The sequence below is a fragment of the Gobio gobio genome (genome assembly GCF_949357685.1).
Source record: "Gobio gobio genome assembly, chromosome: 22".
Lineage (NCBI taxonomy): Eukaryota > Metazoa > Chordata > Actinopteri > Cypriniformes > Gobionidae > Gobio > Gobio gobio.
In genome coordinates this window covers 16,763,649-16,788,398 of record NC_137118.1, presented here as the reverse complement: position 1 = coordinate 16,788,398, position 24,750 = coordinate 16,763,649, and the positions used below count along the sequence as shown (strand labels likewise).

Sequence of the window (24,750 nt, the reverse complement as noted above, 5' to 3'; positions counted from 1 at the left end):
TGGGTCAAAAAAAGGAACGTAGAAAGGGATATTTAAGGGGGAAACGAAGATAAAATGCGCCGTGCCACAAAATTGACAACTGTTGCTTGAAGTCCCCAGCAGGCGCTGAATTACTGGAAAGCTTTTGTACCAGATGTGCAGCAATACGCGTTCCCTTAATAGGGGACTGTGGGACTACAGCAGGGAGGACATTTCTAATACAAATCTGTTGAATTTTAGCTAATTAAATTGTAAAATTTATTTCATTAGGTAAAAAATGACTTGAAAGGACTCTTGCCAGTATTTCTTGGTCAAATATGGTCTGTCTTCAAAGCTTTAGCTAGTTTGCCTGGTGCAAATCATTAGGTGGGATTTTAAATGCGGTAACTAAAATTTAGAATTCTGGTCAACCACAATCTATAAAATATCGCTCCGCTTAAGCCTGAATGAAACTGCTTTTTGCAAAGCTCATGACAGTTGGAAATTAGACTTTCAAGGGCAAGGATACATAGATCATTTATTATCTGGGGAAGGTACTGTGTTTGCAGTGTTGTGGAAAACTTGCCTTGGAACATCTTACAAACATGTTTCATGTGGCCAGGGGCATTGTGTAGCTATTTTTTAATTATTTATTTTTTGAGGGGGCAGCAGTGTTTGCTCACATCGAGCCCTAGGCAAGATAAGACCTGACCAAAGACAAAAAACAATACTTTAATAGTAGTTTTATTCTTTACTGGAATAGAATAAGACCTGGGTTCAAACTATTGTTATATATAATATATAAGGGATATTATATATATAAGGGATAATCCACGTCTAGCTGTGCATTAAACAATTTTAATGCACAACGTGGAGGAAATGCAGCGATTCAGTAGAGAAGCTATTTTGTCACTAAAAGTAGCGTGGCAGCGTTGAAAAGTGTCTGCGCTCCTGAATGTGTGCGAGTGACGTGTGTGTGGCACATGCTTCAATGAAAACAGCACATTAATTAATATTCTGAATGTGCGCAATAAAACGTTTAATGCACAGGTAATTCCACGTCAGTTTAAATAGATAGTTCACCCAAAAATGAAAATTAGCCCATAATTTACTCACTCAAGTCATCCTTGGTGTATATGACATTCTTCTTTCAGACGAATAAAATCGGAGTTATATTACAAAAGTCCAGGCTAATCCAAGCATTAGAATTGGATTTATAGTTGCTCTGTATTTGAAGTCCATAAAAAGTGCATCTGTCCTTCAAATAACATGCTCCACGCGGCTCCGGGGGGTTAATAAAGGCCTTCTGAAGCGAATCGACGCGTTTGTGTAAGAAAAATATCCATATTTAAAACTTTATTAAGTAAACTTTCGGCCGACCGCCTTCTGTGGAAAAGTGTTGAATGTTGAAAGTGAAACTCAAGATGCGTACGTGACGTCATGACGAGCCTACCTGGTCGCGTTAGTCTTTCGATCGGCAGGGGAACTTTCAACAATTTTTCCATATATTGAACAGGGAAGGCGGTCGGCCGAAAGTTTACTTGATTTAAGTTTTAAATATGGATATTTTTCTTACACAAACGCATCGATTCGCTTCAGAAGGCCTTTTTTAACACCCCAGAGCCGCGTGGAGCACGTTATTTGATGGGCAGATACACTTTTTATGGACTTCAAAAACAGAGCAACTATAAATCCAATTCACAGCTTGGATTAGCCTGGACTTTTGTAATATAACTCCGATTTTATTCGTCTGAAAGAAGAATGTCATATACACCTAGGATGACATGAGGGTGAGTAAATTATGGGCTAATTTTCATTTTTGGGTGAACTATCCCTTTAATCACCACTCTATAATAATGCACTGTTTTCATTTAAGCGCGCGCACATAGTCGCGTCACTCAGACAGAGAGAGGAGATCGTCCTGCTCACACACGGGAGGCCAACAAGATGGCGGCCGGAACAGTTGGCGATATTCAAGGCTAAGAAATAATAAATGATTTTGATGACATCAAAGAGTTTACATTGCTATTTTGAAGTAAAAAACTCATAGCTTCATTGTTAACAGAGAGAGGCGCTGAACAGACGCAAGTACGAATCTCTCTCTCTCTCTCTCTCTCTCTCTCTCTCTCTTTCTCTCGATAATTAGCTAATTCAAATAAATGCTATAATTCATGCATTCAAATAAATGTAATCTTACGCACTACTTTACCTCTGTGTCTGATTCAAAGCGGTGAATCACAAATGATTTTAATGCACTTCATCGTGCATTAAAATTGTTTAATGCACAGCTAGCCACGGATTATCCCTTACATAATATATACATACACAGTTTGACTTGTTTGTTCCATTCAAAATACACTTGGTTCAAAAATCTGTTTGAGTGAACTTCTACGCCTGTTGCTGTATTTTCATTCTGGTTTAATATGCTGCGTTAACCAGACGTTTTAGAGCCCTGTTTCCTGTATAATGACTGTGTTCAGCAGTCCTATATACAGCAATGGCTGTAGACACATTGCTGTAGCGCAAAAGCTTTTAGTGTCACTAGCCCAACCCTGTCATCTTAGTCAACATTGTCTATTTATCACACGTCACCAAGATTTTCTCTTATTATCAACATTCAGAGCATCATCGCTCTACTTCTCTTGTAATACTCGTGTTTCTCCCTATGGCTGACAGCCCATTTGTAATGACCACGGAGCATTGCTTAAAACCCTTCGCTGCCACTCCAACCCAATCATTCGGTGACCGCGCTGATCCCCTTTGCCTCATCCGATGCGTGCCAGTGAGTGAATTCGCAGGGCGAGGGGTGTCATTTTAGAAATTCTGCTCCACTGGCAGAACCAGAGGAGATTGGCAGCACTCAAGCTGCAGCACATGTGGGCCAGTTCAGAGATGAGTGCTTATTGAGTAATCTAATTCAGAGGCTCACCCCAGACCCTGGAGCTCAAACACACGCTCTTCTAGCTGTTAGTGTATGTTTACGAAAGTTGTGAGGCCCTGTGTAGCCCAGATTTTCCATGAGCCTTTCCTAGACGGTCAAGAAGAAGAAAAAAAAAGACCTGATATATCATATTTATTCACTGTATCTCTTAAAATCATCATTGAATGACATTAACCAACTATTTTACTTCCGTAACATGAAACAGGATGTTCAGTATATTCTAACCCTAAAGCTAAATGATGGATCATTCAGAATACTTTAAAACCAGGAACTTGTTTTATGAAAGAACAATACACTTTAAAGCCATAGAAAACACTTTACTTTATCCAAATCTAGCATGAAAATGAGCAACACACCTTGTAAACAGGTGCAGCTAGAGCTAATAAATCATATTTGAAGATTACCTCATGCTATGTTTAACTGCTCCGATGGTTTTCAACTAGATAAAATGGCAAATCCGCAAAGGCTATTGGAGGAGGTCCACCCTTCCCCCTTCAAAGTATTCCTTTTCACCACTCCCCTAGTCAGACACTAACTCCGTGCTCCAGTTTCCTCACTTCCTCTTTGACTTGTTACTTCCTTTTTGTTTCAAACTTTCTAGCAGACAACTTCTCTGACCCCCATCACATCAGTGATTTTCCCCAGTGCTAAATCTGATAATTCTCGCGGGTACACCCTGACACCTTGCACTGTGAACTCAATTATCACTTTTGTACATCCCCCCTCCCCTCCCCTCAAGACTCGCAGAACACTTTTATTTTTAACTCCCCAACGCTAATTGATATTCCAGGCTAATGCACTACTTGGAAGTTCTTGTTGTGAGTCGAGGGAAAAGGTTTAACGTTGCGCACATAGGTATGCAGTATTTGAACTCACTGATAAGCAATTAGCTTCACCACATGGAAAGAGAATGTATGCAGTTAGGCTGAATTTTAACACAAACACAACTTTATTTAACGTCAGAGGCAAATTCAATCAGGTTTACTCTGTAAATATCATTTGCTATTAAGTAATGGGGAGCCAGTTTATGCTAACATGGATTTCAGTGGTTGTCCACCCTGGTGAAAAAAAGCCTAAGCTATTTTACTGGTCTTAACTAGTTTACCGTGGTCTCCCAGTCTGGGATGTATTTCCCTAATGCATCGTTAGCCAACTATGGTCGCAAGTTCCGTCATTACCAAAATAGTTTAACGATTCAATGTTGCCCAAAACCAATGAATATTCCCAAACTGCATCGTAAAGTTGTGTGGTTGGAACTACAGCTCTCAACCTGCGGTTAGAAGCATAGTTTCTTGATAGTATGGTTGGAAAGATGAATGAGTGACAAAGTTACTACGGTTTCTGGAAACAGACATGACTAGCTAGTAGGGGTGTAACGGTACACAAAACTGATGGTTCGGTACGTACCTCGGTTTTGAAGTCACGGTTCGGTACGAGTTCGGTGCAGCAGTTTTACAAAATTGCTTTTTATTTATTTTTATTAAACAGGGGTTTGCTGAAAAAGAAAAAAAAGTGTCTGTCCTTGAATGAATTAAATTATAACTAAAAGTTTATTGAAGATATTGCTGTAAACTATATAGGGAGCCCTTACTTGCACATTAATATTAAAGATTAACAACAGAGCCCAAACTATTAGCATAAATTCAGTTGCTATTTATTTTTAGGTATAATAATCAACACTCAAATAACCCATTGTATGCAAACATGTAAACTTCACATAAGGCAGAATACTTCTGCATTAACTTCTAAATCTAATTATAAAATAGTTTTTTTCTCCAATTCGTTGTTGAAATAATAATCATTTATACACAGTGGCTGTCATTTTCATGACAGGTTTATTTAACATGCATGAAAAAATCAAGACATCCCTAACAGCTAAGTAGAATATAATGAATATATAGGCTAATTTAGAGCATATATTTAGTGAAAGAGTTGATTTCTCTAGTGAATAAAATTCTGTGGACACTGAATAACTCCTGAGCTAACTTAAATGTGATGCAAACTTTACATGACATACATAAACATGTTTAGTTTAAAGCGGTTATATTGAGGTATTTCCGCCGTTGAAACACTGATTGGCCGATTACACCACATATGATACGTGACAGTAAGTTGTAATGTATCCTCAGCATACCTTCAGATGGTCATTCATGTTTATTCTTTAGGAAGAGATGATCGATCGCCTTCATACATGATCGCATTCACGCGCGCGCGCATCGCGCGGCCGCTTGAACTCTGACCAGTGATCAGTCACGCCACATAGAGTGTCAAAACGACATTTATCGTTTGAATTTCGTGATAAAATGGACTGAATACTTAATATGTTCGTGTGGGAACTCGGATTGAAGTGTGTTCCGTGCTTAAAACAAGCCAACTGTTAACTGTTAAAGATTGCACTCGGAAACCGTTCGGTACGGGTGTGCACCGAACGAGGCTTGGCCACGGACCCCATGGACATCCCTGTGCCCCCCTCCGGACCGAGGGAGATGGACTTGATAATAGCGTGTCATTTTCGCACTCAAACCACTGCCCAGGCAGTGCACTGACACTCAGGATTTACTGCTTCGGCTTATTGCTTTTAGAGGGAAAAGCTGCCCAACAATGCTGATCCAGGATCTGTAATCCACTGTAAGAAATTGTAATAATAGCATCTTATTAGCGAAAAAGATTTGGCAAAAGAGCCAGTGCGTTTCTCTATTTGCACTCGTCAAATGATACAATTTCCAACGTGTTTCCTCTTCGGTGAGTAATGTAGCCAATCACCGACATGTTTATTGATTTCTAAAAACGCAATGGACAATCACAGGTGTTGTAGTTAGAATCCACTCACCGCTCGAGTTGTTGTCCAGTTCTGCACACGCGCTAATCCTCTCAAATAAAGTGTAGACATGTAAATAAGAGATTCACTGTGCCGTCAGCTTCACTGATTAAAGGGTTAGTTCACCCAAAAATGAAAATTCTGTCATTAATTACTTACCCTCATGTCGTTCGACACCCGTAAGACCTCCGTTCATCTTCAGAACACAAATGAAGATATTTTAGTTGAAATCTGATGGCTCTGAAAGGCCTCCATTGGCACAATGCACGGTTCACTCTCAAGACCCTTAAAAGGTACTAAAGACGTCGTTACAAAGTCCATCTCACTACAGTGGTTCTACAATAACTTTATGGAGTGACGAGAATAGTTTTTGTGTGCAAAAAACCCCTAAATAACGACTTATATAGTGATGACGATTTCAAAACACGGCATCATGAAGCTTCGAAGCGTTATGAATCAGTGAGTCGATTCAGCAGTTTGGATCGCCAAATTTCAGCAGTTTGGGGGTTTGACACGCGATCCGAATCATGATTCGACTCGAATCAACTTCGACTGATTCATAACGCTTCGAAGCTTCATGATGCCGTGTTTTGAAATCGTCATCACTATATAAGTCGTTATTTAGGGTTTTTTTGCGCACAAAAACTATTCTCGTCACTCCATAAAGTTGAGTTGTGAGATGAGAAAGTGAGATGGACTTTGTAACGACATCTTTAGTACCTTTTAAGGGTCTTGAGAGTGTACCGTGCATTGTGCCAATGGAGGCCTTTCAGAGCCATCAGATTTCAACTAAAATATCTTCATTTGTGTTCTGAAGATGAACGGAGGTCTTACGGGTGTCGAACGACATGAGGGTAAGTAATTAATGACAGAATTTTCATTTTTGGGGGAACTAACCCTTTAACATAACGGAACTTTGTGAGATCGGGTTCATTGAATGAGTGACAGCTTTTAGTGATTATAAAGGGAGCACTATTTGCGCGCTGTCTAGGCGATATAAAAAAAATATTAATAGGCCTATAATATATTCAGAATTTGAATAATTCATTCTCGAAAATTGTGATGACTGACAGTGATATTTATGTATCGAAATCAGGCTCATATAAATGTCAGGAAAACACGATTCCTGGCTGCATGTCAATATTCGTGGATCACTGGATCTTTGCCAAGTTGTAAAGAACACTATATCGTGTCCAACCTTTAGTTTAAACTGATAACTGTTTGTTTTACTCGCGGTTTGCCCTATTAACTCTAGTCACGCAGCAGCTCTTCTGCCACTCAGTCCCGGCTGAGGGGGCGTGTTCCGCCGGGAAAGTGACGTCGATGCATACCCTCTATACACAGCAGTCCTACCTCAGTTATCAGCATTCCTCCATCACCCCTTCTCTACACTTTTAGTTCTAACGATTTACATACAAGGGGGGTACTCTGGGTTCGTGCCAAATTCCGAGCTCGAAGCCCTCCCCCCGGACAGCACGCCAAATACGCATTTAAATGTACTCTCTATAAATTATATGTAAGTGTAAACTTGTGAAACTATGGAAGTTAGGCAGTGAGTTATGTCACTGTACAGGAAAGGCACCGCTGGTCAAGCTGGTTTTTAGTTGGGAGTTGAGGCAGTGATCTCCCAGTCTAACCTGCTGATAAGGACCCAAAACCCCTCTAAAGGTGATAATACATAGGGAAAATGTTGAGCAATGTTGCCGAGCGATGTTGCTTGGGCACTTCCCCATTGAGAATGGGCAACAAATTTCTATTTGGATACTTTAGATCGGCCATGGGCTCTGTGCTTTACCTGGTTGCCCGTTGACAACAACATTGCCCAGCAGCATAGCTCAAAAAGTTGCCCCGTGTATCATCACCTTAAGACCAGCCAACAGACCAGCTTCAACAGGCTGGGAGACCTGCATACCAAGACCGACAATTCAGCTTAAGCTGTTTAAGATGGTAAACCACCTAGCCTTTGCCAAGCTGGTCGCCCAGCATTGTCTTTCTGATAAAGACCAAAGTAGTATTGAAGGTTAAGCTAGCTTAGTCCCCTACTGGTAAGAATATCAGTGTGTAAAACACAACAAGTTATACTAGTCTTTAGCAGGGTACTGTTAGTTCTCTTAATAGTTTCAATGTAACTGAAAGCTTCTGTGCTGCAGGAAATGTGGAAGCGAGATGATAAAAAGCAGTTGTCTGTCAGTGCCACAAAGAGGATGAATTTACTGTAGAGATGTATGTAGCCCGTTGAAGATAACATTGGTTTTATGTGTCCCTGTTTGCATTATCTTGCCGCACCAATGACCCGAATATAAAATTGGGTAAGACTTTCTATGAAGCCTGTATTTACAATGCATTATAAGGGTATTCTTAATGCACTATAATACATGCAGAATGCCTCATAAACAACCATATATGTTGTATCATCTGATAAATAATCATAACAGTTACAATTCATTATAATACTTACCTATTCGTGGTTATAACATTTAAGAGTACAATGCATTATAACATCAGATGAAGCCTGGATTTATAATGCATTATAATGGTATTCTTAATGCATTATAATGCATCCATAATGCATAATGCACCTCAAGGTCATTGAATGGGAATACTGGTTTGCCAGTATTTGCCAGTGTGCTCCTCACACATTCTTGGCCGCCTTATACATGACATTAGAAAATACAACTTACATGAATGTGGTTAACCAGACTGTAAAAGAACATATTTTTGTGCACCTCAAACATTGCATCGTATATTTAAATGGATCTTTGCTCATCATTTTCAGGACAAGAACAAAAATAACAAATAAGATGCACATACTCTTGTGTTATAACACTTCTAAATATAATTTGAAAATGGTTGTTAAAATGGGATTGACCTTCTGATTTCTAGTTTATTTTTGTATTTATAAATATTAAGCTACCTATTAAATCTACATACTTTTCCCCCTATATTACTACATATGTGTTAGATTTGGTAACACCTTGTAATTTTACAGTTTTTATGAATAAAACCATGTAAACAATGTCAAGCTATGGGACTTGGGAAAGTAAAAAATATGAAACTATGGTATATATAATCCATTATAACTTAAGTGGATAAAAGTATGTTCATTGTGTGTTATAAATCATCATAGTTATAACCACAAATAGGTAAGTGTTATAACTGTTGTTATGATTATTCATGAGATGCACATTATAAGGTTGTTTATAAGGCATTATGCATGCATTATAATGCATTAAGAAGTCCCTTATAATGTAGTATAAATACAGGCTTCATAGAAAGTATTACCCAAAATTGGGCTCTCCTTACCGTCTGGTTGTCTTCATAAAGCTTGAGGTCATAGCCACTGAGCTCCACACAGAATATAATGGCAGTCACACCCTCAAAACAGTGGATCCACTTCTTCCTTTCTGAACGCTGGCCACCCACGTCCACCATTTTGAAGGTGAGCTCTTTAAAGGTGAATTTGTTCTCAACAATGCCAGTGGTCATGTCACGTGAGCGCAGAATGTCCTCAACGGTTGGGATGTACTCTGGGGCAGAAATGCGGTCCAGGTCGTTTAGATAATAGGCTGTATTGTCCTCTAGATGGTACTCATTGGAGCGACAGAAACACTCCTGGACCCCTGGATCGGCCCACAAGCGCTTCATCACCCCCAGGAGCTCTGGTGTGATCTCGCCCTTGCTCTCAGCAGGCCCGGTCAGGGCAAAGAGTTGCACTGCGTCGTAAGCTCGATCAGGGTTGTGGAAGTCTATTTTCAAGGTGGCGAGGGCACGGATGATGCGGGTGAGTGAGTCGATGGCGTTGTAGAGGATGAGGGGCTTGTATTCCTTGCAGGCCTCCAGGTTGAAGCCTCCACTGTGGATGATCTTCATCTGCTTGACGATGGTGCTCTTGCCAGAGTTGCTGGTGCCGAGCAGCAGAAGTTTGATCTCGCGCCGCTGCCGCTGGCTTTCTGAGCGGAGGTGTCGATCGATGCGCCGTGAGCGCCGGGCGGCCTCCTTCTCCTCCGAACTCTGCCGGCACCCCATGGTTGACTGCAGCTGGACTTGAGCTGGTAATCCCAGGGAGTGAGAAAGTGGACGGAAAAAAAGTATGCAATGTAAAAAAGATATGTTGATACAGATGAGTGGAGACTAGAGGAAGCTTTTGCTGGAAACCTGTTCAAATCTACAGTTTATGATTTTTTTCAAGGGTTGATTTTTTTTTTGCCGTACAATGCTACCATGACATGATGGAAGACCCACTTAGGCCCTGGCATAAGGGCATTTGCCTTCGAGATCCCAAGGACTTGGGGTTCACATCAGGGGACTCTCTCCCCTGAGCACGGCGAGCTTTAAGTGGACTTGTCAATGTTCATCGAGAGAAAGTCGAAATCGTAAAATTCCTTCACTCTCCTCCCTCATGGCGTCCAGTGTGCTTCCCTGTATTTCTGTGACTGATTCATCTGTAGACAACTCCTCCCTCCTTTAATTTTCTTCAGACACTTTCCAGTCCAATGGAATGTCAGACCTTTGTTCTTGAGGACTGTTTACTAGATCGTCCTGCTTACATAAGCCAGTGAGGCAGCTAAAGGCCCACGTTCCTGCAGGTAAAAAAAAAGAGAGACACATTAGTAATCATGAAACAGAAAGGAGGGCAAGTAAAAAAAAGAATTCTAAGAAGAAAGTTTCCATCAGAGAGATCTTAAACCTTACTAAACCTTCTGGATTGGACGATATTCCCACCAAATTAAACATTAATCACTTCACAGTTCTTAACTTCAAAGTCAACATGACACATGCATTCATAACCAAGTTTTACCTTCGTAAATGTGACATATTTCTGAGTGCAACAGAATATACAACGAGAATAAACTCTAAGACTTGATTTTGTCCATAAGTAATTGATTGGATTGTGAGAAGTGAGCATTTCACACCAGGATGGACTCAAACCTGAATGAAACACTGCTAGCACCCCTTTTTGAGAATACTTTTTGACCAGGGCATGCAAGCTGAAGGTAAAGTTCACCATCAATAGCTCCTAAATGCATCCCAATGATAAGACTTCTATCATTATTTGTTATTATTGTTGTAACTTGAATTACATTAACTTTAACTGGAATAAAATGTAAGAAAAGGCTGTTTTACATAGTGCCCTAAAATAAAGCCTATTGTAAATAGGTTACAGGCTACATGGCCTTGATGATGTGAGACAAAAATCATTGTTTCATGTAAACCTTTTTGGTAACCTTATTCTAAAAGTAAATAGTGTCCATTTTGATTTATTGTTGACTTTGACTTGTCGACTTGCATAAAACTTGCAGAAATCTTTTCAACAAACAAAAATACTTGAATTACACATGCAGAATAAACAAATGTACATGTGTGCATACACATGTGCTTTCTCATCACAAACTCAAGAAAAATCACATCAATTGCATTCAAGTAACATAAACTGAGTACACTCAAGCAAAAGATGAACAGACATGGTCATTATCACAGTCAGCCTCTGTTAGCGCTACAATATACTTTTGCGACACACTTCTCCTTTCTCACAAACACACACACACCTTGGTAAGTTTCAAAAATCTAACCTTCTCCATGGTAAACCTGTCCCATCACGCACTCCCTTGTCATCTGCATCTCTCTGCGACCATAGATTCAGGTCTGCCAAGGAGGTGATCCAACACACAAAGCCCATACATACATTTTGTTCTCAGACACATCTACACACACAAGCAGAGGCAGGCAGGGTGTGAAACGGAAACAGATGTGAGATGAATGTCCTTCCCTGAAGCAATAGGTACCGCCCATTCTGCTCTCCCTTTCCCCAAGCCTCAACCACTGAGCTAACTGATAGCAGGTGGACTGTTTATTTACTGTCATGGTGGAAAATAACTGGCTCAGACCAACAGGTGCTTTACTGCAATTCATTCTAATGTAATAAATGCAACATATCCCTTTAGAAGCGGTTCGTAATAATTGTACGGCAGGGCTCAACAATTAAGGTCAGTATTTTTTACTGTTGACTGGCCCCACCACAAAACAAAAAGATATACTTAATTTTTTTACCAACACATTTTTTATGTCACATTTAAAAAAATATATTTTTTATTAAACACTGGTTAAAAAAGAATATCTAGCAACCCCATTAAAGGGATAGTTACCCTAAAATGAAAATTAAGTCATCATTTACTCGCTCTGTGTTTATCTATTGCCATTCTTTCATTTTCAGACCATTTTTTTTTTTAAAACCTTTTGTGGTCCGAAAAAGAAAGAAGGGCATACTGCATAAGAACAACACCAAGTAAGTAAATGATGACATAATTTTTATTTTAGGGTCAACTAACCCTTTAAGTAACCAATTTGTGTAACAGTATTTATGCAATTTTTTATATTTAAAAACATTAAATGAATAACATTTAGAAATGTAATTAATGGTGATTCTTCAAATGCTGGAAAAATAATCAATTATAAAGATAATAGTGCTGTCAAATCGATTAATCGCGATTAACCGTATCCAAAATAAAAGTCTGTGTTTACAAAATATATGTGTGCTGAGTATAATTATTATGTATATAAATGCACTCATTCATGTATATATTTTAAAAAAAATTGCATGTGTGTATATATATATATATATATATATATATATATATATATATATATATATATATATATATATATATATATATATATATATATATATACTTAACTGTTGCGTTACTTAGATTAATTAGTTAGGGTCAGAGGTGGACAAAGTACACAACTCTATATAGATATTTTGCTATAAACTGATCAGTGTACTAAAAATTTTGGGAAACCTCACATGACCCTACAAGAGTGATTACTGATAGGCTGTCTGCAAAAAAAAAAAAAAAACTTTTTTAAAGAAGAATAAAATCATCCACTGACTTTCAAAGCTGCTACAGAAACGCCATTCGACTTTGAGGACCTTGATAGAAATGTAGTGGAGTAAAGAGTACGATATTTGTCTTTCAAATGTAGTGAAGTTAAAGTAATAAGTTTCCAGAAAAAAAAATAATACTCAAGTAAAGTACAGATATTCAAAAAGTGTACTTAAATACACTACTCAAGTAACTGTACTTAGTTTATGTCCAGCTCTGGTTACGGTAAAAAATAACACACTTGTCCCGTCCCAGACCTACTTAGGTCATCTTGCATACGGTTCTTGCATACGGTTCTTGCATATCTTCATACAGTTGATTGATGAAGAATATGATGCTGGGCAACAACTCACTGTGTGATGAAGCCTATAGAATGTTACCCAACTGAACTCAGACCACCTCCTTCAGGCAGTCTCGGGTTCGGTAGCCCTGAGCTCGCATGACAGCTGCACATTAGCCTACCAATGTTTCATGTGAACCGTGCCCCTTTTTGACCTGCCAGTGTGAAAAACGCCCTCACAGTTACATCATGATATACACTAAGCCTGTAAGCAATATCACACGAGTTCTGTTTTTCTGTCCAGAGTGCAAAGGAGAGGCTGATCGTTTACAACAGTTTAATAAAATAAATAAGTTAATATTTGTGTTGTTTTAGACAACATTGTGGTGTTTTTAGTTGTTTTGCTCCAGTTTATCAATAAAATAAAGACAAAACAGAGCTGTTTGTCTACGATTCTGAGCAATAAACAGCATTTATTTTCTGAATCCGCGTTTTGGACGAATCGGATGAACCAATGATTCAATGGACCATAAAGAGAACCATTTACATTTACCATTTTCATAAAGAGAACCATTTAGGCCTACTTCACTCCTGAATGAACGAATCGAATGAATGTATGACTCGATGACTCAATTGGACATTTACCGCCACCTACTGGCAGTTTCTTATTTAGAGTATAATTTCAATATGAATAAAGACACACATTAAAGGTATAGTTTACCCAAAAATATTTCTTTCTGAAGCTTTTTGTAATGTCTGTTTGATTTTTTTACATAATAACGACTTTAAATGATTTTTTGGGAGTAATTTCTCAGCCAAATTTGATATGCGATTAATTTGCGATTAATTTGATTAATTAATTGCCACATTGTGTAATTAATTAGATTAAAAATAAAAATATTTTAGAAATAAATACTTAAATATATACATGTATATGTGTGTACTTTTACAGTACACACACATATATTATGTAAACACAAACTTATTTGGGATGCGATTAATCGCGATTAATCGATTTGACAGCATTAAAAATAATAAATCAAGTTTATTATTAAAGATACTACATTTTAAAATTCAATCTATGTTTTAGTTAAACACTCACAGTTAAGCATACCAAAATCCATACCAGTCATTCTTTTCACATCCTTGCATAACACCTCGTTCTTCGGTCTGACACCATTTGAATGTATCATGCCATCCATTACTGAAAGCATCCCGGCAAACAATATATGGATAAAAGGACCCTTAATATGATGTGACCCCTAAAACAATTCATAATGAAATATGTGCTTTCAAGGGGAGTAGATGAGCTCTAAAGGTGATCTGTTAAAACAGAAGTGCCCGAGGGACAGCATAATAAATGGATGCTCTTTGTGACAGGCCGTGTGCTATTGGCGGTGTAACAAATGTGAAATCACGCCATGGCCTAGTTTCGACGGAGAGATTACATTTCCTAGACTGGTCTCACAGAGAGAGAATACATCTCCAAGATCTGTCACAGACAGAATCCTGCTCTTGGAAAGATTATTGCACAAATATGTGTGGCAAGATTTGACAGGGAAAAGACACAGAAAAATACAACGTACACAAAGAATGTATATGGAGGGCTCTTATTTCTTTTAACAGCACAGGAAGATTCAAAAATCCCTTGAAGATTCATCTAACTAGTTTAAGTTAAGCTAGTTGTTCTGAGTGTACACTCCAAATACGGTACACTTTTTAATCCCATGACATTTTTTAAATCATTAGTGACAGTAACCCCTACATTTGTACTATTATTGTATTGTCTAATGTACAATTAACACAATCACAGAATAAGTAGCAAGTAAAACATTTAATATTCGCCCTTAAATGGTCATTTTGGCTTGTCCCACCTCGGATGTCTTGAGGCCTACAAACACACTCTCATGACAATTCATAACTATTTTATGTTATGACAAATTCGTACCATCTCATTTGTTAGTTTTTGTATGATCTGCTGTTTTCTATGCCCCACTGAAGGTTAGGTTGGGGTAAGGATTTACTTTTTTTCTAAATGTTAACGTTTTCATACTAATAAAATTGTAAACATTTTATACAAAATTGTATAAACTAGCCTCCAATTCACCACAATGTAAAATAATTGTTTTCTAATGAAATTCAGTTAGGCCTTCTTGACTGTCTCTAACAATTAAAATAAAAAATGACAAACTATTGCAATAATTGACATTCATTTAAGTGAAGAAGAAAAAAACTTTTTAACTGTAACCTAGTTTGTCTTACCAAAATTATAATATTTAGCTGTGTCTGACTGACACCACATAATTTTCCCCAATTTCAAAAACATTTCCTACTAACATTGTGAAACCAAAGAATTAACATCATGCGGAAGTGATATCACTTTCTTAATCATGATGGGAAGAATGTGAATAATCTTATTCTAATTTCTCAATAAATATTGTGGACTACATTATGGCTTAAAGGAATAGTTCACCCAAAAACAGATCTGCTTCTGGTTGAACTATCCCTTTAACCTTCAACCCAAGTTATTGTAAGAAAACATTTAAATTATTATTCTTTTTAATTTATGGAAGTTTATCTGGAAAAAATATATAATTGAAATAGTTAAACTTGCTTCATTCTAAACCCCGGGTAAATGAAATCCTGGGTTATTTTGCTTATTTTGTTTCACACTGGTCATAATTTACCTTGGGGTTAATTCATAATGTTGTTTCACGCTGGGTTAATGTCCTTATTTGTGGTGTCAGTGGCACTGATTGGACGAACACTGCACACAATATGTTTACATAAAGTCTACATCCTCATATTATATAGTATAGCTGCCTTTACTATCAAGTTGATCCTGAATGGACTTTTCGGACTATAAAGCCGTGGACCCTGCCATCTCCCAATAATAAAACCATCTCTGGCCAAGGTCATGGGTTCAATTCCCGGAAGATGAATTGATGAAATGTATAGCTTGAATGCAATTTAAGTCACTTTGGACACTGTCAGATGCATAAGTGTAGATGTAAAATTGTTAGAAGATTAAAACAGCTCATGCAATATTTAGTTTGTTGAAAAATTAAAAAGGCCCTTATTTTGTACACTGTTCGTGGAAAGTGCCATAAATATTCAAAGCATGCTTGATCTCATTTCTGCATTTCTTCTACTTCAGCATTACATCAGTCAAACGTTCATGCTTTTAGATTTAATACCATTTAAGATAATTACTCCAGAGGTAATCTGGCAATTGGAGTATATTTATGATAGTTGATTATTCTGCTAAATTTAATGGCTGTTGGAGACGAAGGATGACAGCTGGAATGGTTGAGAAATACAGAATGTGCCCGACCAAGTCTTGTTTTACCACTTCCGCTTTCGTAACACAACCCTGCTTGGATGTCTAAACTAACACTGTCGCTTGACGTAAGTATCAGTCCAAACAGTAACCTAGAAACCAAAATATTACGCTTGGTTCTGTGTATCAGAAATGCATTGGCAATGTGTATCATACATGTGTCCTAAGGCCATGACCGAATGTGTGAGTGGATAGAGAATGACAGAGGTCTCACGACTCAGACTTGTGTTTTCTCATGAGCACTGAGGTAATCTGACCCCAACGGCTCCCTTTCGCCTCCAGAGATCAGCTTCTGTCAGTCCTTCATATTTCCTGATATTAATGCACCCATAATTATAATGATTTTTCAAAAAGCTGCACATGTGAGGGAAGCTCAGTGTCATACTCTTGTTCAATATGTTTGAGTTGTGCAGTTTTATGATATAGAACAAGAGACAATTAACACAAAACTGGTTTGAAACCCATACCTCTATAATCTTACACTCTTAGGCCGTTTACACCTGGTATTAAGATGCATTTTGTTCGATCGGATCACAAGTGGACGGCGCTAAATACAGGTGTCAAGGTTTTGCGATGTCCACTTTCGACAACTTCCAGAGGTAGTCGAAAACGTATTTGACCGGATTGCTTTCGTAGTGTAATAATAATAATAATTTGTTACATTTATATAGCGCTTTTCTAGGCACTCAAAGCGCTTTACAAATAGAAGGGGGGAATCTCCTCAACCACCACCAATGTGCAGCATCCACCTGGATGATGCGACGGCAGCCATATTGCGCCAGAACGCCCACCACACACCAGCTTATGGTGGAGAGGAGACAGAGTGATGAAGCCAATTGTATATATATGTGGGGAAGATTAGGAGGCCATGATGGACAGGGGCCAATGGGCAAATTTGACCAGGATGCCGGGGTTACACCCCTACTCTTTATCGAAGGACATCCTGGGATTTTTAATGACCACAGAGAGTCAGGACCTCGGTTTAACGTCTCATCCGAAGGACGGGTGTAAACACCCATGTGGTTGAAAGTGTTCGAAGAGCCAAAAAAGACACCTACTGACTTAGACCCCGATCAGACTGAACGTGTTTTTCAGGTTTGAAAAACGCGAGGCTCACCGCACTGCCGTTTTTTGGTTGACGTTTTTTAATTTAGAAAAGAGCAGTGCACTGCATTTTTTTTTAAATGTTGCTAGGCATCAGCTGTGCTCTCAATCTAATCAAGGTAACCCTCACCACAATGGAAGGCCCGTCTCTCCATTCACTCGATTGGACAATGGGGAAAAAATTCGATGACGTCGATACATTTTTTTATTTTCAACTTCATTCGCTCAGAGTGCTCCTACAAAAACGCGCTATACACGCTGCAAAAAACACGTTCTGTCTGATCAGGGCCTTAATCCATAAACATTTTGGAAAGCGCTAGCCAGAGGGGATTTCAACTTTGTTGGATGAAGACCAAATTTGGTTTGAAGACGAAAAATTTACCAAGTACAATGTTCTCTCAGCATTCCTGATTTCTAACACGCACTCTCCCCTTTCGGAGTGGTCTTGCGGCTGTCAGAGCAGAAATGAAATCTGCTGCTCTCCGTACATTTTTCCGTCATCTTCGGTGCGTTCATTAGATCAAAAGATCTGAAAAAAACTCTCCCCTCCCCTCGAAGAAATCAGGACAGAAGAGGTTGAAAGAGGACAAAAGAGACGGATTAAAATACCAGGTGTAAACAGGTATGTCTTCCTCGTCTACTTGTGATCCAATCCACCAAAATGCATCTTAATACCAGGTGTAAACAGGGCTTTATATGATATCTAAATATTTTCTGGCATTTTGTTGACAATGATAATTAGACAATATTATTTTGATGAAGTGTTATTCTGCTGGTACCTTGGCAGGTTTAGGACAGTAGACTCTGAAAACTTTTGATATTCTTCATATTTTGTGCGCTAGTTTGTTTGTAGCAGTGACAAATGAACTTGTCAAATAAGTTTAAATTGATTCTTACCTCTTATGGTAATTTTTTTCTAACCTAATTAAATGCGTGTCATGTTTTGTGTCAAATTCGTATATTTAACCAAATTCAATTAGGATAATAAGACACTACAGGGCTGTTAACAAATAAAATGAAATCAGTTTCAACAAAATCCGTCTTTGCAATGCAGAGGTGGGGGCACAAATGTGGCAAGTCACTGTTAATGACTGAGTCATTCATTAAATCAATTTGTTCATTGTTCTTTCAGGAATGAAGCATTTGACTGTGGGTGGAACAAGAGAAAATTGTGGAAACAATCAAGGACAAATCAAGGTGAAAAACTACAAAACTAAAACTTTGGCACGAGACGGGAAGTAAAACAAAAGTCCAAAGACAAACACGGAAATCATGGGAACACAGAACACAAAGAAACCAGAGAACTAGAACCACAAGGGAAATGCAAACCATACAGCAACAGGCCAAAACAAGGACTGACCAAGAACAGGAGAAACACAAGGGATGTTTCTCAATTCCCAGAACACAAAGAACGGACTTGCGTTCTCATGGAGACCGGTCTTGCCAGGCGACCTTGTAAGAAACGAACTCGGAAGGACGCGAGGACACAGAACACATCCATGTGAGAATTGAGATGTGCTGTGATCTTGTTTCTCAGCTGATCATCCCAGCATATCTTAAAGGGGTATTTCACCCAAAAAGGAAAATTAGCCCATGATTTACTCACCTTCAAGTCATCCTAGGTGTATATGACATTCTTCTTTCAGACGAATACAATCGGAGTTATATATAATAAAAAAAAGTCCTGGCTCTTCCAAGCTTTATAATGGCAGTGACTTGTTGTTTCGTTTTTGAAATCCATAAAAGTGCATCTATCCATCATAAAACTGCTCCATATGGCTCCGGGGAGTTAATAAAGGCCTTCTGAAGCGAAGCGATGCATTTGTGTGAGAAAAATATGGATATTTTCTTATATACAAACGCATTGCTTCGCTTCAGAAGGCCTTTATTAACTCCCCGGAGCTGTGTGGAGCATTTATATTATGGATAGATGCACTTTTATGGACAATTCACTGCCATTATAAAGCTTGGAAGAGCCAGGACTTTTTTTTAATACAACTTTTTTATTGTCATATACACCTAGAATGACTTGAGGGTGAGTAAATCATGGGCTAATTTTCCTTTTTGGGTGAACTAACCCTTTAAGTAGTGGCTAATGCACAATAAATACAACATAACATCACAAACAAATATCAGAATATGAGAACGAGAAGTTTGAAGCTTACAGGCTTACGTACGCCGACCGCCCGCAGCATCTTCTGGGATTTTTAATGGTGCAATTCTATCAAATCTGCATTCAATGCACCCTCGATATCAAGAACACATCCAGGTACTTTCGAGTGTCCTCTGTACTTGCGTTCTTGAGGATTGGAATTGAACTTCGACAGATGATGATGATGTAGTACGAGAACACAAGGATGCAAAATCGCTTAAGAACGCATATTGAGAAACAGCCACGGTCTAAATACACGTCTAAAACAAGGTAAAAAGGGGAGCACTAAGAACCTATGGAAACAATCAAGATGAAACCTACAACTATGGCACACAAGACAGGAAGTGAAACAAAAGTCCAAAGACAAACACGGAGATCATGACTGCATTTTAATAGACTAAATAACAGTGCAAAAGTGAGGGACATACTCAATAATGTCAGATCACACATTGTTAAAACAACAATTACGTTATTAATGTAGGCAATATAGCACACCCCTACACTCTTATAACCTCTTTAACCATTTTTCAGAGTAAAACAAACGTTCAATGAAAAAAAAATCTAGGACAAGACTTGATTTTATCCGTTTTAAAAGTATACATTTTGATTTCATGTTGCCTTGAGCGCAGGGGGACCAACTCAGCTAGCACAGACACAGACTTTGTTGATACTGACTGTTCCTCTGGAGACACTGAAATAGTTTGGGAAAAGGAAAGTCTGAAACAAATGAATGTCTGTGTACCTGTCAGATGAATACTTTTTGAGGAACATTGAGGTCATATTTTTTATTGAGTTGGTCACCCATGTGACCCTGGCCACTACTGACTACTCCCTTTCCCCAGAACAAACCCAGCTCTGTGCAATAAAAATAGATTGTTATATAACACGCAATGGCATCTCTGTCTTATTGATGAATGCTTGTGTTATGTAAGGCTGCCAGCCAGTTGTAACTCTCTGGGATACAATCTTGGCCCAATTCATATATGTCTGACAAATATCACATACATTCCACAGAACAGGAAACCTGTGTCAAATTAAGTGAAGCATACTGTGATGATGCACAGATTTGAAAGAACCTCTTGTGGTCTTTTATGTTTTTGCTCAATTTAACAATATTCAAGTTGTATGTTGTAAGTAGCTTCAGATTAATAAACGGGGAAAAATGGTTAATTTGGTAAAATTCATCAATTATAAAACAAATTCTATTTCAGTTCTTAGCAGCTCGACAGAAGATAATGGTGTCATCATTCAATTTAGCTAAATTTAGTTCAATGTCCTTTCTATTCTGTTCAATAACTGAGTCCGTTATGAACTGAGTTCAATTCAGCAGCTGTATTCCTGTTGGTAAACTAATTGCCAAATATCAATTTACTCATTTTCAATTTCATTCAGAAAAATATCACATTATGGGAGTAAAAAGTGTGGCAAATGGTGATAAATGAAGGGCCCTATTTTAATGATCTAAGCGGGGATGAACTTAGGGCGTGTCCGAATCCACTTTTGCTAGTTTAACCATGGGAACAATGGTCTGCGTGCCCAGCGCATTTTCATGTTTGGGCATAACGTGCAATAAACCAATATCCCATTCCTTTTTAAAGCCAGTTGCGTTTGCACCGTGGCGGATTCACTATTTACATGGCTGAATATACACTCACCTAAAGGATTATTAGGAACACCATACTAATACTGTGTTTGACCCCCTTTCGGCTTCAGAACTGCCTTAATTCTACGTGGCATTGATTCAACAAGGTGCTGAAAGCATTCTTTAGAAATGTTGGCCCGTATTGATAGGATAGCATCTTGCAGTTGATGGAGATTTGTGGGATGCACATCCAGGGCACGAAGCTCCCGTTCCACCACATCCCAAAGATGCTCTATTGGGTTGAGATCTGGTGACTGTGGGGGCCATTTTAGTACAGTGAACTCATTGTCATGTTCAAGAAACCAATTTGAAATGATTCGAGCTTTGTGACATGGTGCATTATCCTCCTGGAAGTAGCCATCAGAGGATGGGTACATGGTGGTCATAAAGGGATGGACATGGTCAGAAACAATGCTCAGGTAGGCCGTGGCATTTAAACGATGCCCAATTGGCACTAAGGGTCCTAAAGTGTGCCAAGAAAACATCCCCCACACCATTACACCACCACCACCACCAGTCTGCACAGTGGTAACAAGGCATCCATGTTCTCATTCTGTTTACGCCAAATTCTGACTCTACCATCTGAATGTTTCAACAGAAATCGAGACTCATCAGACCAGGCAACATTTTTCCAGTCTTCAACTGTCCAATTTTGGTGAGCTCGTGCAAATTGTAGCCTCTTTGTCCTATTTGTAGTGGAGATGAGTGGTACCCAGTGGGGTCTTCTGCTGTTGTAGCCCATCCGCCTCAAGGTTGTGCGTGTTGTGGCTTCTCAAATGCTTTGCTGCAGACCTCTATTGTAACGAGTGGTTATTTCATTCAAAGTTGCTCTTCTATCAGCTTGAATCAGTCGGCCCATTCTCCTCTGACCTCTAGCATCAACAAGGCATTTTCGCCCACAGGACTGCCGCATACTGGATGTTTTTCCCTTTTCACGCCATTCTTTGTAAACCCTAGAAATGGTTGTGTGTGAAAATCCCAGTAACTGAGCAGATTGTGAAATACTCAGACCGGCCCGTCTGGCACCAACAACCATGCCACGCTCAGAATAGCTTAAATCACCTTTCTTTCCCATTCTGACATTCAGTTTGGAGTTCAGGAGGTTGTCTTCACCAGGACCACACCCCTAAATGCATTGAAGCAACTACCATGTGATTGGTTGATTAGAAAATTGCATTAATAAGAAATTGAACAGGTGTTCCTAATAATCCTCTAGGTGAGTGTACATACCCTCAACCTGACGAGTCAGTTTAAATACATGTGTGTTTAGCTACGATTGCTTAAATAAGTAGCCAACTTCATTCGTCATTACTGCAAATAGGTCATTCTGATACATGCAATGACTATCCATTATGACATGTAGGCATTTTTATCTTTATGTACACAACAATAATCTTTTACATTGTAATCCCTTTATTTTAATATTTAAAAATGTTTGTGTGCTGCTGCGCGTCCCTGTTTGTGTAACAAGCAGAGTGTATGCAGCCACCTATAGGCGCATATTACTAACGCACACTATAAGTAACACAAAAAATACTGCACTATTGACTTTAGACCAGGTTTTTGTTGGTCAATGGCGCAGTCATTTTCAGTTGCGCCTGAACACACCTCGTTTTCAGACCAGCATGCCCATGGGCGCAAATGCATTTGCTATGTGGTGCATGACGTGAAAATGTTTACTGCGTCAGGATGAAACTAGCAAAAAACACTTGCGTCGCGCCTGGCACCGCATTGCGCCGAGTGTTTGATAGGGCCCGATGACTCTGTTACAGTACAATACATGCATTTGTTATACTTCGCAATGGGAATTTTTTTTTTTATTAAATCTGTTGTTTATTTTCTTTGCATTACATTCATGCAATTGGCAGATGCTTCTATCCAAAGTGACATTCGAAGTACACATTTTTTATCAGTTCTTGCTTTCCCTGGGAATCGAAACCATGACCTTGGCATTGTTAGTGTCATGCTCTACTAACTGAGCTACAGGAAGCTAAATTTTTATTTGTTTTCACATTATGATGCAAATTTGGAAGGAAAAGTGCTTCATTGAAAAAATGGGGGGAATACTCTAACAAAACATTGGAGGTCAAAGATAATCTAGACAAATTCTCCCAAACAAATCGTTCACACAAACAATCACTAACTTATGACCTTTCCCCTCCCCTATATAAAGTAAAACGATCCAGTTCAGTACTGCCATCTGTGTTGTGGATGGCTTGACGTCAGTCGCTTTCCCCCCCTCCACCCACCCTCCGTCCCTTTGGTATTCTGGCACACTATTGAGGGAGGTTTGCTGTCTATATATCACACCGCTGTCTTTCCTCCACAATGACTCATGCCCCAGTTACAGACGCTAACGGATTACAGTGCAGAATAATTTGAGAACGGTTATACAGAAACCATACAGTATCCCAGTTTAATGAAATAGACTCATAAATCATAGCACATCTCATCTTTCTGTATTATTAATAAGGCATCATGGAAAAGGAAACCACATTCACATGAGAGAGCGAAGTGGATGAGCATTCCTGAGGGAAAACGACTGCTGATATTTGTTGTCAAATGTACAAGTACTAAATGCTAAAGCATTAATATGTCTGATATAAACTCTAAAGCTATTAATCCATGCCACGCTAAGCTACTTCTTATATCGCGCATCAGGATAGGTGTGTTTTTTGACTATTGAGCTACACGAGGAAGAGTCCTGGGTTACTGTGTCAGTGGGCAGCTGAGGCCACATACCAACCAGAACAGATTTGGCTTTTGATCACATTGACAACAGTGAACAATCATACAATTCACCGAATGATGTTAGAATCAGATACCATTTCCCTTAATTTGTCCTCTTGGTTTCAACCATCCGTCACAAGAACAATCATTGTTTCAGGAGATGTGTATCAGAGGGGAATTTGCAATGCCTCGCGACCGCTGTTGCAATCGTTTTTAAGTGCCGTTGGGGAGAATTTCCTGTTGTACTGTTAATTTTTTGCTTCTTTCGTTTCTCATCTTTGGATTGAAGACGCAGGGTTTCAATTTGGCCAGCAGAAAACTCTGAGTTGCATCGTGTGACGTCAGAGAGTTTAATGGAACATGCATGACTCAAATCAGCCAGTTAATTGTTCTTGAGAATTCCAGCGCAGTCCACTTTACAAGTGAGTGCAGATAGAAGATAAGTAGCTTTTATAGAAAATATCACATATATAATCTTTCTCGATTGAATTGTGTCTCTATTAGAGTGATCATATAGACCGCAAACTCATAACTGGGGCTGTATTTTAATTGTGATCATGATTTGCTTCTCTCAATTATATGCATAAACGTCTGCAATATAGGCCCACTGGTTATAGAGATATTTTTTTTAGGCCAACCCGGAAGTTCACATCAATCTGGTTCCCTTGACAAAAACTCAATCGGATATTTTATGTTGTAGAATAAAACACATACCTTATTTCAGACCTATTGTCTTTTGGGCTGCGCTTCTCAAAAGCAACGTGGTGTCAATGGTTCTACAATTTATAAATGAACCGGAGTTCGTCTAGAAGTGAACCGGAATGTGAACTAGTTTCAAGGTTTTGGCCTACAAAAATACAACATCCCTGCATTACTGTATTTCTCCTAAAAACATATATAT

At 38.8% G+C, this 24,750-nt stretch overlaps 1 protein-coding gene across 2 annotated transcripts in view; it reads right to left on the bottom strand.

Annotated features, from left to right (window-relative positions):
- Positions 1 to 24,750, bottom strand: part of gnaz (guanine nucleotide binding protein (G protein), alpha z polypeptide) — a 64,499-nt gene that overhangs the window by 11,696 nt on the left and 28,053 nt on the right. Inside the window, exons 1-2 of one of the 2 annotated variants that reach the window (XM_079805164.1) lie at positions 11,288 to 11,443; positions 9,021 to 10,297 (exon numbers count right to left, since the gene is read on the bottom strand). In XM_079805164.1, the coding sequence (XP_079661290.1) occupies positions 9,021 to 9,743 (723 nt within the window). In that variant the 5' untranslated portion in view covers positions 9,744 to 10,297; positions 11,288 to 11,443. Of the gene's footprint in view, positions 1 to 9,020; positions 10,298 to 11,287; positions 11,444 to 24,750 lie in introns of those variants that run through there. The other variant, XM_079805163.1, reaches the window with a different exon arrangement.